Source organism: Triplophysa rosa, linkage group LG9 (genome assembly GCF_024868665.1).
Source record: "Triplophysa rosa linkage group LG9, Trosa_1v2, whole genome shotgun sequence".
Taxonomy (NCBI): domain Eukaryota; kingdom Metazoa; phylum Chordata; class Actinopteri; order Cypriniformes; family Nemacheilidae; genus Triplophysa; species Triplophysa rosa.
In genome coordinates this window covers 11,968,284-11,983,256 of record NC_079898.1, presented here as the reverse complement: position 1 = coordinate 11,983,256, position 14,973 = coordinate 11,968,284, and the positions used below count along the sequence as shown (strand labels likewise).

Here is a 14,973-nt window from a genome sequence, read left to right as displayed (position 1 = left end):
TAGCTAAACTATGCTTACTATAGTAAAAAATATTGATAATTTTCATAAGGGCTTTTATTGAGATATCAGCAGATGATGCAACGCATGTACTTTTCTGAAAATATGCACACAGGAATTGATAAGAGGAATTCAAATTTTAATCTCAAGTATCCGATTCCTATTCCTTTCGATTCCGATCTGATTCCTAGCCTTTCGATTCCGATTCCAAATTGGAATTGATTTTCGATTCCCAACCCTATAATTAAACCCACTTCATTGTTAGTGTAACTATAACCATACTGTTTGCTTAAAGAAAACCTAAAAAATATTTTTTTGTAGTCAACATTATAGCACCTATTAGAGTTTGACCTTACTGTATATCTTGTATTAAACCCAGAAAAGTCCTTCTATATATAGAGTTACCGTATGTACAAGGCTTGCTAAAGATTACACCTTAACACACAATGTAGCTCTTCTGTGTATGTGTGCCAGTGTCTTTGTGTGCTTAACATACTTTTTGTGCTTAAAATCAGTTCTCGCTAATCTAATGCCAAACATAAGTATACAGCAAAATACAAAACACGATGACAAGCAGGAATTTATTGACTTCACAATTCCTCACAGTATATAAATTTGTACATTACAACATATCAGGAAAGAAAAATGATGTCATCATGGTTTTGTGCTCCTTTTTATAAACCCAAGAACCACCTGCTAATCATTTCATTTAAAGTGGCGGTTGACTTTACTACTTTAAAGCCCAGTATGGATAGCAAGAGTTACAAGAAAAGAGAATTTAGAAATATAATACATGGCCTCCTTTTGTTTGTTCCCTTTGATCCAATCTAAGGCTTTACTGTAAACAGGCATTGCAATTTATCTTCCTGACACTAATAATCTGACCTAAATATGGGAATCATATGTTGATATATAACTATTTATATAGTGTAGGAATTTTGTGTATTTTCTGTATGCACATGCGTTTAGCTTTAAACATTCACTATGTTGTTTGTTATGTATTAACGACACTAACCAAAATAATAGTTGACAGGAAATAACAACCAATTTGTTGTTTTTGTCTTTATGGCTGAACCTGTGCATTCTAAGACAGTTCTTTTTACAGGGTTTCACATACAACAGAAGAGTCAAATTATTCTGAGCGAATTTCCATTTTTACAGAGAACGATGATTACGCAGGGGAAGCACAATAACGTAATCAAACATAAGGGTACTTTCAAGGGCTTTTGTAATGCCCTGCATTGATATTGATATCATCATCAGCTATATAATTACATAAAGTGGCATGTAAATAAGTCGCTTGCTGTGCAAACACTAATATTTCAGTGACAAGCTGCCTGGAAGATAATCTTCTTGGTTATCGATCAAAAGTGAAGCAACATTGTGAGACTCTCCATTTAAACTAATCAAAGACATCTTGAGAATGGAAATGTATAAACAAAGCATATTCAAATTCGCTTTAGCATGAATACACAAAACACGTACACATGAAACTACAACAAACTTGATAGACCATTTATCACTAATGCAAGGTGTTTTGGCCTACAACAGCAAATGCCAAAAACAACCAAACAAAAAGCAAACCTATCCTAAGCGTATTTTTGAACACTATCCTATTACAAACCATTAGCCATGTACGATTTCTGTAATTGCACTTAAACCTGTGGTTTGTGCACTCCGATGCGAGTGTGTCGTAGGAGAATGCTTGACTGACTAAATGAGATTCAGAAGGTGCTTGTATTTGAGTGTATGTATGCATCTGAATTGAGGACTGTAAGCACAGTTGTTCTTAAGGATACTTTATTTTAAATCATAGACATTTTGAATGAATTCAAATAAAATCTCACCAAACCAACTGAAATGTGAAGAGCTGTTTTTGTGCTTGCGTTACTATGAACACACACAACTGTGAAAGAAATCAAAACACTATGTCTGCAACTTTATTTGAGGGTTAAGCGTGTTCACAAACCGACGACCCTCAGGCCTCCTGGGATTGGGAATAATGAGGGCATTAAATCAAGAGAACTTGATTTAGAGCACATTGCAGACTGGGCACCTTGGATTTGACTTTATAATAAAGATTATAAATCATTTGGCACCTCTAACCGGTCAATTCTTGTCGATTATGACCAAGCTTTCACCTGGCCAACAATACAGTCTTTTGAGTTCTGTGTGAATAGCCAAGAGTCAAAGCTACCGTTTCCAGAGTCTTTGTGTACATTCCTGTTTGCCGGCATTGTCTCAATACAGACATCAGAAAAAAATACCAGTCGGTGTCTTCATTTCAATTGCAGTACCACCTAGAATAGAACAAGTGTCAGGAAAGCTGTGTATGGATGCTGCTGTTTACTTAAAATCCTCAATATATATTTGAATTATGACTGCATTACCTTATTAGCTGCCTCGAGTGCACTGATGAGTGTTTGTAGCTCCTCTTTGTTCATTTCTATGTTTGTAGATCTCTGAGTTCCACTATCTTTTAAGTCCAGACTGAGATTTAGCAGAGGAGTGTTTAAGGCTGAAAGCTTATCGCTGGATAATGCCAGCTGGAGTGAGTTGGTAATAAAACAAAATAAGGAGAAAAAAAGCAAGCAGTAGTTTAACAAATTGTAATTGTCATTATATTGTCACACATGAATGTGTATCTATGTGTTTGATGGACCTTTATTTGCCAGTTGAAGTCCTGTAGCTGTGTGCTTGAGATGGCATTGGTCCTGTCCACCAAAGCATGTCTGATCTCATCGAACCTGGACCTCACACACTGCAGAACAGCCTCTGTACGTGCCGTGTCTAAATCACTCAGTAGCTCCCGAACCTACACATTCATGCATGCAATAAAATAACTCATAATAACACAGTGACCCCAAAATTATGTTATTCTTTTTCTGTTATGTTCACTATTTCCCAAAAAACACACATAATGGTAAAAATTGTAGAACTTGATTTGCTTTGGATACCAAATGCATAAATATATTTACTGACATGTAATTTCAAACCTATATTATCTCTATGGTAGCTTTTGAATAGTTGATTCTTTACCTATCACAGCTTTCAGCAGTCAAGCATGTCTGAATAATGAGATTGAAAACAGTATAAAATTCACAGCTCAACCGGGAGCTGTGAATAAATGCATGAAAATGTGTTCTGTGTTCCAGGGAAAATCAACACCATACATTGGAACATTGAGAAGACAAGTAGGAAATAGTGCGCTTAAATAGGGTGTACATGATGGTAATAATATGGAAGGACATTGTTGATCATATGCACACAAAATACAATACAGTAAAAGACTTATGATCAGATTAATCCCACAAACAAGGAAAAAATAATTACATATTAAAAGTTACAAACATGTTTAGTCAACCCAACACAAAAGAAAAGAGGTGGTGTTCTACTTCGTTTAAATTCTTCGCTAACTTACACTTAACATAGATCTAATGTGTGTAGATCTGTTCCCCATTCCTCACCTCTTGATCTGTGCAACCTCTCCCTACAGCAAAACGGATAAAAGATGAGAGGCTATTCATTAAATCCATCCATTCAGTCAAACTCCACCGGTCACTGTAATCTGACCGTCTGGGACCCCGTCGCCCGCACACTTCATCTGCCACCATGTGTACGAGCTTAGACAGAAATAAAGGAAAATTCAGTAGGTCATATTCTAATAGCTTCAATTACAAATACTGTACCATTATGAATGATAAGTTGTTTATGATTAAAATCATTACTTTATGCAGTGTTTGTGCCTTACTTAATGTTGTACACAGAGACCATTATATACTTTCTATAAAAACCAATAATAATAATGTATTTAAATTGTTTAATGAACGACTGTATTATTTTATTCTTTAGTCAACTACCACATGCTATGTGGGTATACTGTATGTTTTAGAGAAATTAGCAAATAAATAAACTCAAGACAGACGTATTATACACCTTGCAGCACTCTAGTGTGCAGTGAAGCCGAATCCATCAGTTTGAGAAATAAATAAACATCATTTTATAGTGACACGCATGAGCTGAGCTGCCTAGGCAAGCAAGCAGACTGCGAAGAGCCGCGTACTGATCATGCGAGATTGAAACCACCTACCAGCTTGTCTGTCTGTCTTCTGTATTATTTAATTAATACTATATGAAATAAAGTGCTTCTACTTACTTTAGGACATTCTTCGGGCGATAATTTCTCGAGCAAGTTTATCATTTTGCTGCAGGAAATCCTCGACTTCAGTGATGTCACCTGATAGCATATCACGTGACCTCTAATACGTAGCGTCTTTGAGATTGCGCCGCATGATTTTGTTCCTTGTCATCGAATATGCAAGAAACATTCCACAATTTAATCAAATTTACACATCAAATTCAAAGAAACCTTTTAATGATATTTACACACTGCAAATTTTGTGTTTTTTGATTACGAGTAAACCCGGAAACATTCGCTCGCGAAATTTCAAAATAAAAGCGTAATAAATAAAAATACACAAACACATACAAATGAAATTATAAATTAAAATGAGATTTTAATGTAATATGTCTTTTTATTTAGACTAGGTCCATAGAACGGCAGGTGATTCGTTTTAAGAAGGGATTACATAAATATAACATAAAAATAAAAGTACTTATCTGAACTATTTTGGAGGTGAAAGTAATAGTCTTTTGTTTTGTATTACTTCACTCAAAATAAAAACTATTAACGATAATATGCTGTGCATGTAGACAGAAGAAAGAGAAAGTTTGTGGGCGTTTCTGTGTTGAGAGAAGGGAGTGAGCACACAGAGGATGCTGCAGGCGACTATATATAATGAAGGCTCGTGCAGTTTTCCAATTTAGCTCCCTGTAAACCAAGTTTTCACCCGCTTATTAAAGTAATTCAAATAAAAGACAATGAATGATTTAAACAAGTGCTTAAATAGCCTGAAACATTAACGTTTATTCCACCGTGTGGCTCGATGAGTCGGTAAGTTTAACGTCTTTGTTATCCTCAAGGTTACATCGTTGCGGTTTTGTTTAATAGACGTTTGATGTGAAGTCTTGGTCGGTGTTTAGTTCTTAAAGGCGAGACAAGCGTTTTACTTTAACCCGAACTCGAGGTCACACAGATATGTTCATCTGTTATAAGTGTCTGAAGTAATGGTTCCGTCTGTGCAGTTCAAAGACAGATTAACATAATTACTTTTACAGCTCTTATCTTTTAGATCACCAAACAAGAAGCTCAGTTAAACCATTTTTTCTTGTATCGCGATAAGCGCGTGATTGGCTGCTTCAGTATCATGTGCTACGGGTATTTTTCTTTCCCTTTCAGCAGTATATCCAGAAATACATTGATGTATTAGTTGTTTTATAAAGCAGAGTTTCTTATTGTGCAGGTTGTCTGACTTTGCAAAGGTCTTGTGTTTGATTTTTTTGAGTTTGGATTTCTGTTGTAAATATTAATCTGATATGAATTGTGAAAATTGCTGTTATCTCTTCTTTGTATAATTGTAATTGGATTGGTTAAGCACATAAACACAAACTTCATGGTTCCTGTTCTTTATTTTAGATGTTGTTTCGGATGTGGTAAAGAATTAAATTCGGCGTTAAATGTTGTACAGGCCAGGAAATATAATATACTGAACATTGAGGGTTGAGATTTAGCAAATATCATCACCTTCATATATCATTGCATGCAGATGTCTTTACTTATTTGTAAACCACGAGGCTGAATCCAGCTTCTTATTCGCAGCTTCGTTTTGAAAGCAGTGTGTGTGTGTGTTTATTGTTTTTTATTTAGTCCTTGCACCTTTTGTATGGAAGGTACTTTTTTGCTTCCTCTTTCTGAATGATTTTGGTTCATCTCTCTTTGGACAAGTACTGGCCTGTAAAATACACGAGGTGAGGAGGCTTTACATGAAACCAGTCAAACACTTCCTCTGCATGAGATGGTATGAGGAAGCAAAAAAATGTCTTGAGTTACAGACACAACTTCTGCATGAAGACATTGCGGATTCCGTGGGCTTTCAGCTCTGTCACAAGTTTAGAATATTCAACAGCATGCATATTGTGAAAAAGTACGGAGCCCGTCTGGTCACCCATCGGAGAAAAAAAACAAGACCCACAAATCCGTGGCCACAGTTTTGTAATTCGTTCCCACAGTTTAAAAAAAACGTACTCGCAGATTAATAAACTGTACCCACGAGTTTCAAATCTGTGCTCTCGGTTTTGTAAACCGTCCCCTCAGTTTTTGAAATTTGTTCCCTTCCCACAAATTCATAATCTGTTCCCACGCTTTCGCAATCCGTTCGCACAACAGTTTTGCAAACTGTACTCGCGGAATTGAAGTCTCTTGAAGAACAAGTTTGTTATATTTTAGATTATATTATAAGTAGGGCTGTCAAACGATTAATCACGATTAATCGCATCCAGAATAAAAGTTTGGGTTTACATAATGTATGTCTGTGTACTGTGCATATTAGGGCTGTGCCGATAAACGATATCATATCGAATCGCGATAGAATGTATTTCAAAAACGATGATAAGCTATTGGCATTTTGACTCGATATGGATTAATCTTACAGTCTAACAGAACGCAGAAATAAACGCAACAACAGTCAGTCAGCGTACAGCTTTTATCATGCGCGTCAAAGTACAAAGTCCATTTCATACTGCACTTGGCAAAGAAAACTCGACATGAGGAGGAAAACATTACTGGAAGCGGAAACAAAGGTGAAACTAACCTCGAGTTGTCATCACGCGGTTTATCAAGTGTCTTATTTTTTTTTCGCAATCGCCGGTTAAACAAAACAAACTTGAGGCGCAATTGTTTTTTAGTTTCTTTGTAACTTTTTTTCAAACGTTTTTATATCCATCGTTAACATATCTGCTAACATGAGCTGGTGCTTATGAAACAAACCAGCGCTGCCCTGTATAGATCAGAGATGTAATGAAGTGAGTTTGTGTGCACATTAAAATATTGAACCTTGTATGTAAGATGCTTGCATGATTAAAGAAATGTACTACAGTTTATGTGAGATGTTTTTTTGAAAGACTAAGGTTCACTGAATGCATTGAATAAACTCGAGGAAGACATTATTGCAGCGTTATGTATGTGCGCAGGTGCTGAGCCAATAGCGTTCGAATGTACGCAGTAACGGAGCCCTTTCATTGGTTGAATGTACTGAATGAACACTCCCTTTACTTAACGAGTCAATTGAGTCAAAATGAGACTGAATGAACTGGTACACGTTGTTTATGGCCTAATATCCTCTGTGTTGCAACAGTGCATTTAATTTAATTGAATTTTAACTGGTTAAAGGTTAACTTTTGTTAATAAACTGTATTAGAAAATAGATTATTTTAAATACAGTTTTTTAATTAAATATATATCGAAATAAATATCGTTATCGATCAATATAGAAAAAAACTATCGAGTTTACTTTTTTGCCATATCGCCCAGCCCTAGTGCATATTCATTTCATATGAATAAACATATACGCATTTATTTAAGAAAAAATAAAATATTAATATTAATAAACATTTACATATAATTTAAATTACTGGCAAATATAAATAAATACAGGTGAACACTAGGGCTGTGCGATTTGGGGAAAATATCTAATTGCGATTTTTTTGACAGACATTGCGATTGCGATTTGATTTGCGATTTTAACTTTTCAAATTCAAGCTTCAGCTCAATATTGTTGTGTGGAGCACAATATGGGTATAGTTACCCTGCTGAAAGAAAACAACAACAAAAAACATTACAGAAATTTTAATTGTTTCCATTAAAACCATTACAAAATTCATTTTTGTAGTGTGTTTTTGGGCATTATTCAAATATTGGTTCCCAACTTCCAGATTACATCACACCAATAGAATCCAACCAGTGTACACTATTATAGTTTCCATTAAAACAAATACAACTCCCATTGTAACCCTTAAATCCATAACATTTTCTATTGTGTTAGTGAATTATTAAAATAGTTCATAGGTTACATGGGCTGATTTATACTTTTTTAAGTATGTGGGATTTTTTAAAACAATTTCAAAATGTGCTGAATGTTTAATTTCATCCAAGTGAAATTAGCAAAACAGTTAGATAGAATTTACATTTGTTTGAAACTCGGAGATAGGCTTGAGTTGACACAGGGTGCGCGCGTGCGTCAAGCCTCGTCCATATTGCCAGATGCCCGTGTGGAGCCGGACTCAAGTAGCCTACTATAAACGTCATTACGAAACAGACTGTGTGTGCGCATCAAGTTTAAACGGCTCGTCCGCGAGACGCGCGAGTATGACACAGGCTGTGTGTGCGCATCAAGTTTAAACGGCTCGTCCGCGAGACGCGCGAGTATGACACAGGCTGTGTGTGCGCATCAGGTTTAAACGGCTCGTCCGCGAGACGCGGCGAAGTGTCGAGTGTGTGCATGCTGTGTGTGCGGTCTTCTGAATTGGATGGTTCTTTAGTATTTATTTGCCTAATATGATCGATCTGACTCTGCAGATGCCATAATAACACACTCTCTCTCTCTCCTGCCTTATGTTTTTTTTTTAATGTCGGACGTTTACGCAGTTGGCTAGGGCAGTGCTGATTGGGCATAACAGAGGTGCGCTCACTCAGTTGGTTAGCAAGAATGCCACTCAAAGCGGGCTTGGAACAGACGCGTTTCTTATTTTTCACATCGCTTCCACATCGCAGCCTCTTGCGATTAGCAAATCGCAACGTCTCACATCGCGATTGCGATTCGATTTCGATTAATCATTCAGCCCTAGTAAACACTTTCTAAATATGTACATGTATGTATTTATAAATACAAAATTAATATGCACAGTACACAGACATCCATTATGTAAACACAGACTTTTATTCTTGATGCGATTAATTGCGATTAATCGTTTGACAGCCCTAATTATAAATTATCTTAATGTGCGCGAGGCGTTTCACTGGCATGAAGTTGGTTTGACATTAAAAGTTCGATATTCGTGAATTTAGGGAATAAACTGTACCCACGAGTTTCCAATCCGTGCTCTCGGTTTTGTAAACCGTCCCCTCAGTTTTTGAAATTTGTACCCACAAATGCATTATCTGTACCCACACTTTCGCAATCCGTTCGGACAGTTTTGCAAACTGTACTCGTTGAATTGAAGCCTCGATCTGTCATAAGAACAGAACAAGCTCCTGCAGGAACATTAAAGAATATTGTATACTGTTTTATTTTAGATTATATTATAAATTGTTTAAATGTGTTTACACACACGCGCGCTTACAGCGCGGATAAAGCGTTGCCATTTAACTAACATAAAGTTGGTTTGACATTAAACGTTCAATATTCCGTTTCTAAAGTTACATACACATTATGGGAGATTATATTATAAATTAATCATCAATTAGTTAAAACAATATGAACATGCAAAAACAACGCACACAAGTCAATGCGCATGAGCTCCACATTGGAATATTGACGCACAAGTACGCAACAAGCAGATGTCTTTCGAGGTTTCCTCCTGTATTTATTATAACATTGATTAGGTTTTATTCTTCAACTCCTTGTGAACTTGCATTACAAATAAACAAATGGACTTTGGAAGATTGTGATGCACGGTTATCTGTGCCAAACCTTCTAAATGCCAGGACCCTTTTTTAATAGAAATATAGAAGAAATACACATTTGTTTCTCTTTAGAGCTGCACAATGGCAAAAAACCCCATAAAGGTTCATTTTAATTATTCCACTTGATATTGTAATTGAATATTAGATTTAACGTTAAGTATAACTTTCTGTAAAGCAATTGAATGTCACTTTTTATATAATCATCCAAAAAACCTGATACTGAAATATTTTATGATGTTGGATCCAACTAGGTCAGTTTTATTTAAAACACATTAATTAAAACTCATCAGAACTGTAGACGAAATAGGTTGTTACTAAATATTATAAAATAGTATGTTATAAAAAAGGTGTTATATTTGCAGCAGGCAGATTGTTCCGTTGTTCATCAGAAACGCGTACTGGAATAAAGTTGGTTTGACGTTGGACGTTCGATATTCGTGAATTTAGGGACCGTCTCTAAAGTTACATACCCATTAAAATACATGTTTCCATAGATTATTGATGTTTATTAAAGGGGTCATACGTGAAGAAATACGTGTTTTTCTGTGTCTTTGGTGTGTTATAAGTTGCCCATGCATGTATTAGACACGTAAAATTGCTAAAATTAAAGTGTCGGAACAAAAGATGCATTTTATCTAAAAGCGAATGCGAACCCAGACCTGCCTGAAACGCCTCGTGTAACCACACCCCGACAAATGTACGTCACTTCGTAACATGATTTTACTTAAGACCGCCCAAATCTAAACGCAAGTGAGGTGGGCATACTTCTCATTGTATCGTCACCGCCGCAGCCATGTCGCGGAGACGCTGTGTGTTTCGTTGTGAAAAGAAAGACTCTTTGTTTGCCATGCCAAAAGATGAGACAACTAAAAACGAATGGTTACATTTTATTTACAACACTGTTCCAGAAAAGTACAATCCGAATGTTCAAGTTTGTGTACCGCATTTCACCGAAGATTGCTATACGAACCTGGGAGAGAGATTAAGACCGGCTGTGCATGAAAGCTTTGGTTAAAAAGTGGGGCCATTCCAACCATTAAAACTTCGCTGGCGCTTCAGATTCGCAACCTGTAAGTATATTTTTATTGTAAAAGACTTTGTTACGGACCAACGCGAGTTGAGTTTGTCGTGTGTTTGTGATCTGCAAATGCAGACACGCGCGCAACGTGAAAAAAGACAACATAAGTCCTAATAATCAGTAATAATGTTCCCACTAGAGGCAACAAATGTCGTGTTTATAATGTCTTTTTATATTTAGTATTTATTTTGGGTTTATTGTCTTTGTTGAGTCGCGACGAGACGTGGCGTAACACTGGTTGATCAAGAAGGGCCAAAGTGCTCGCGTTATTTATACCATTCCCTGCTGTAATGTGAGCTTGTTTCTATCTCACACAAACTCTGTATGATGTATATGGTTGTTTGTTTATAGTCTTTATAACGTCGTATATAAAAGGTAAAACAGTTGGCTCAAGTTGCGCTGGCAAAGTTGATGTATCGGCTTGATCATCTTCATTTTCCGTATCAGAATTGGGCTCGAATTTATATAAGGAAGTACCGATGACATTTTATCACCTGTCAGTACAATTGCGTGGGAACATGATGTTCCGAATATGGTAAGAGGCGTTACATTTCCGTGCAAAGCTTGCAGTATTCGACCAATCACTACGCACTGGTTAACTGGCCAATCATAGCACACCTCGCTTTTCAGAGCGATGAGCTTTGTAAAAAATCAGCGTGTTTCAGAGAGGCGGGGCAAAGAGGAGATACAAACATGCACGGTATGTGGAAAATACAGCATTTTTGAACCTTAAATCGTGTATATGCATTGCATTACATCTAAAACAAACGATAATATTAGTTTTAGCCCTGTCATATGACCCCTTTAAGATAAACCGTCAAACCATATGCAAATGTTCCTATGTGTTTCACTGTACAGTTAGTTTTGTGGCTATAAGTCATTCCCTTTAAATGCTATTGAAGTTAGAAACGTGTATTTTAACGTGTATGTAACTTTAGAGACGTCCCAAAATTTTAATGTCAAACCAACTTTATGCCAGTGAAACGCGGCAATGAACGCGTGCTTTATCCGCGCCAGGCGCACATTAAGATAACTTATGATTAGGGCTGTCAAACGATTAATCACGATTAATCGCATCCAGAATAAAAGTCTGTGTTTAATTCAATTTAATTTATTTATATAGCGCTTAGGGCTGAACGATTAATCGAAATCGAATCGCAATCGCGATGTGAGACGTTGCGATTTGCTAATCGCAAGAGGCTGCGATGTGGAAGCGATGTGAAAAATAGGAAACGCGTCTGTTCCAAGCCCGCTTTGAGTGGCATTCTTGCTAACCAACTGAGTGAGCGCACCTCCGTTATGCCTAATCAGCACTGCCCCAGCCAACTGCGTAAACGTCCGTCATTAAAAAAACAAACATACAGAAGGCAGGAGAGAGTGTGTGTGTGTTATGGCATCTGCAGAGTCAGATCGATCATATTAGGCAAATAAATACTAAAGAACCGTCCAATTCAGAAGACCGCACACACAGCTTGTGTCATACTCGCGCGACTCTGCCCCGCGTTGCGCGTCTCGCGGACGAGCCGTTTAAACTTGACGCGCATACACAGCCTGTCATACTCGCGCGTCTCTGCCCCGCGTTGCGCGTCTCGCGGACGAGCCGTTTAAACTTGACGCGCACACACAGGCTGTCATACTCGCGCGTCCCTGCCCCGCGTTGCGCGTCTCGCGGACGAGCCGTTTAAACTTGACGCGCACACACAGGCTGTCATACTCGCGCGTCTCTGCCCCGCGTTGCGCGTCTCGCGGACGAGCCGTTTAAACTTGACGCGCGCACACACAGCCTGTCATACTCGCGCATCTCTGCCCCGCGTTGCGCGTCTCGCGGACGAGCCGTTTAAACTTGACGCGCATACACAGCCTGTTTCGTAATGACGTTTATAGTACTTGAGTCCGGCTCGGGCATCTGGCAATATGGACGAGGCTTGACGCACGCGCGCACCCTGTGTAAACTCACGCCTAGCTCCGCGTTTCAAACAAATGTAAATTCTATCTAACTGTTTTGCTAATATCACTTGGATGAAATTAAACATTCAGCACATTTTTTTACTTGTTTTAAAAAATCCCACATACTTAAACAATAATAAATCAGCCTATGTAAACTATGAACTATTTTAATAATTCACTAACACAATAGAAAATGTTATGGATTTAAGGGTTACAATGGGAGTTGTATTTGTTTTAATGGAAACTATACTGTAATAGTGTACACTGGTATTTGGATTCTATTGGTGTGATGTAATCTGGAAGTTGGGAACCAATTGAACAACAGTAAGCCCTATTTGAATAATGCCCAAAGCACACTACAAAAATTAAATTTGTAATGGTTTTAATGTAAACAATTAAATGTTTTTATTTTTGTTGTTTTCTTTCAGGGTAACTATACCCATACTGTGCTCCACACAACAATATTGAATTGAAGCTTGAATTAGAAAAGTTAAAATCGCAAATCAAATCGCAATCGCAATGTCTGTCAAAAATATCGCAATTAGATATTTTCCCCAAATTGCACAGCCCTAATAGCGCTTTTCACAATGTGCATTGTTCCAAAGTAGCTTTACAGGAGCAAATCAGAAAAACAAAAGCACAGAAAGGTAAAACACAGCACAGTGCATGGTGTTTATAGACCAAGCAAGATCATTCTAATAAATAATATCTAATAAATAAATAAATGCAGTCTCCCGGTGAGCAAGCCAACACTGCCCTGCTGTTTACATAATGGATGTCTGTGTACTGTGCATATTCATTTTGTATTTATAAACACATACATGTACACAAACGTGTATATTACCTGTATTTATTTATATTTGCCAATAATTTAATGATATGTAAAAATGATATTTAAATGATATGTAAATGTTTATTAATATTAATATTTAATTTTTTCTTAAATAAATGTGTATATTTTTATTAATATGAAATGAATATGCACAGTACTCAGACATGCATTATGTAAACCCAAACTTTTATTCTGGATGCGATTAATCGTGATTAATCGTTTGACAGCCCTATTTATAATATAATCTAAAATATAACAACCTTGTTCTGTTCTTATGACAGAGACTTCAATTCCGCGAGTACAGTTTGCAAAACTGTGTGAACGGATTGCGAAAGCGTGGGCACAGATTATGAATTTGTGGGAACAAATTTCAAAAACTGAGTGGACGATTTACAAAACTGAGAGCACGGATTGGAAACTCGTGGGTACAGTTTATTAATCCAAGAGCACGGTTTTGTAAACTGTGGGAACAGTTTTATAATCTGCAAGTACGGTTTTTAAACTGAGGGAACAAATTACAAAACTGTGGCCATGGATTTGCGGGTCTTGTTTTTTTTTCTCCGACGGGTGACCAGACGGGCTCTGCAAAAAAGAGAAGAAATGGCAGGTAGATTATTATGTCTGTTTTTATGTGTTTAGGAGGAAAGCTCTTTGTACTGCACACAGGGACTCCTGCCATTTTGGCCCCCCGGACTCTGCAATTCAGCTCTTATGGAGCGACTCCGTGTTATTCGACACAGATGTCGACAGCTAATATCCAGAGACACAGGGAGAGGCTGGTACTTTCCTCCTTCATCCCTGCCCCCTAAGAGTAGTCTGGATGCTCAAGACCCTGCGGTTCAGCGGCTCAGCGGTAAGAGAAGAGTCGTGGTAGCACGATGGGGTCCGGACCATGCAGAGTACCAGAACATCTCGAAGGGTTTCAGAAACAACAGCATTCGGACCACCAAATACAACCTTATCAGTTTCATCCCCATGAATCTGTTTCAGCAGTTTCACAGGTTAGATGTTCATAGTTAAAGATCTTTCACTGTTGCTAAGTAGTTTCTTTTCCAGATTTGTTGTCTTTGTCAGAATGATTCATAGACTAGTGAGCTAAATTAGTTTTTTTAGTGTCCGGGCCTTAGCTTGCTGGGAATGTGATGTACTTTATTTGTTAGACAGTTTGCATATTAAATTCCTCTCAGGATTGTTTTAATTCATTTCTTAACCACTTTTCTTTTGCTAAATGTTTCTTTTTCGAATGTCTTGCCATGAGCGTTGCGCTTTTGATATTCTGTCAAGTTAAAAACAGTCCACACGCTTTGAACACCTAGTGCATTCTGTCACATTCCCTTGCACTCTATCTAGCTGAAGGCAAAGCATTTCTAATGTAAACAACAGCCAGGTGAATCACAAATCAGTCTTGATTATACAGTCGTTCAGACAACTCACAATTATTAGCTTTTTGGAAATAGTTTTTCCTAGAATTGTCTAAATTATTTGTGTGTGTATTTTATGTTCTGCTGAGAGTACTGATGAAGTGTTTTGCTGACACAG

General features: G+C 37.3%; 1 protein-coding gene across 1 annotated transcript; it reads right to left on the bottom strand.

The window, feature by feature from the left end:
• Window positions 1-18: 18 nt before the first annotated feature.
• On the bottom strand, window positions 19-4,378 carry commd8 (COMM domain containing 8). Its single transcript, XM_057342834.1, has 5 exons — window positions 4,154-4,378; window positions 3,465-3,620; window positions 2,660-2,812; window positions 2,388-2,543; window positions 19-2,297 (listed from the first exon to the last, which is right to left on the bottom strand). The coding sequence occupies exons 1-5, from the start codon at window positions 4,196-4,198 to the stop codon at window positions 2,277-2,279; spliced, it is 531 nt and encodes a 176-aa protein (XP_057198817.1). The 5' UTR covers window positions 4,199-4,378; the 3' UTR covers window positions 19-2,276.
• Window positions 4,379-14,973: the final 10,595 nt, after the last annotated feature.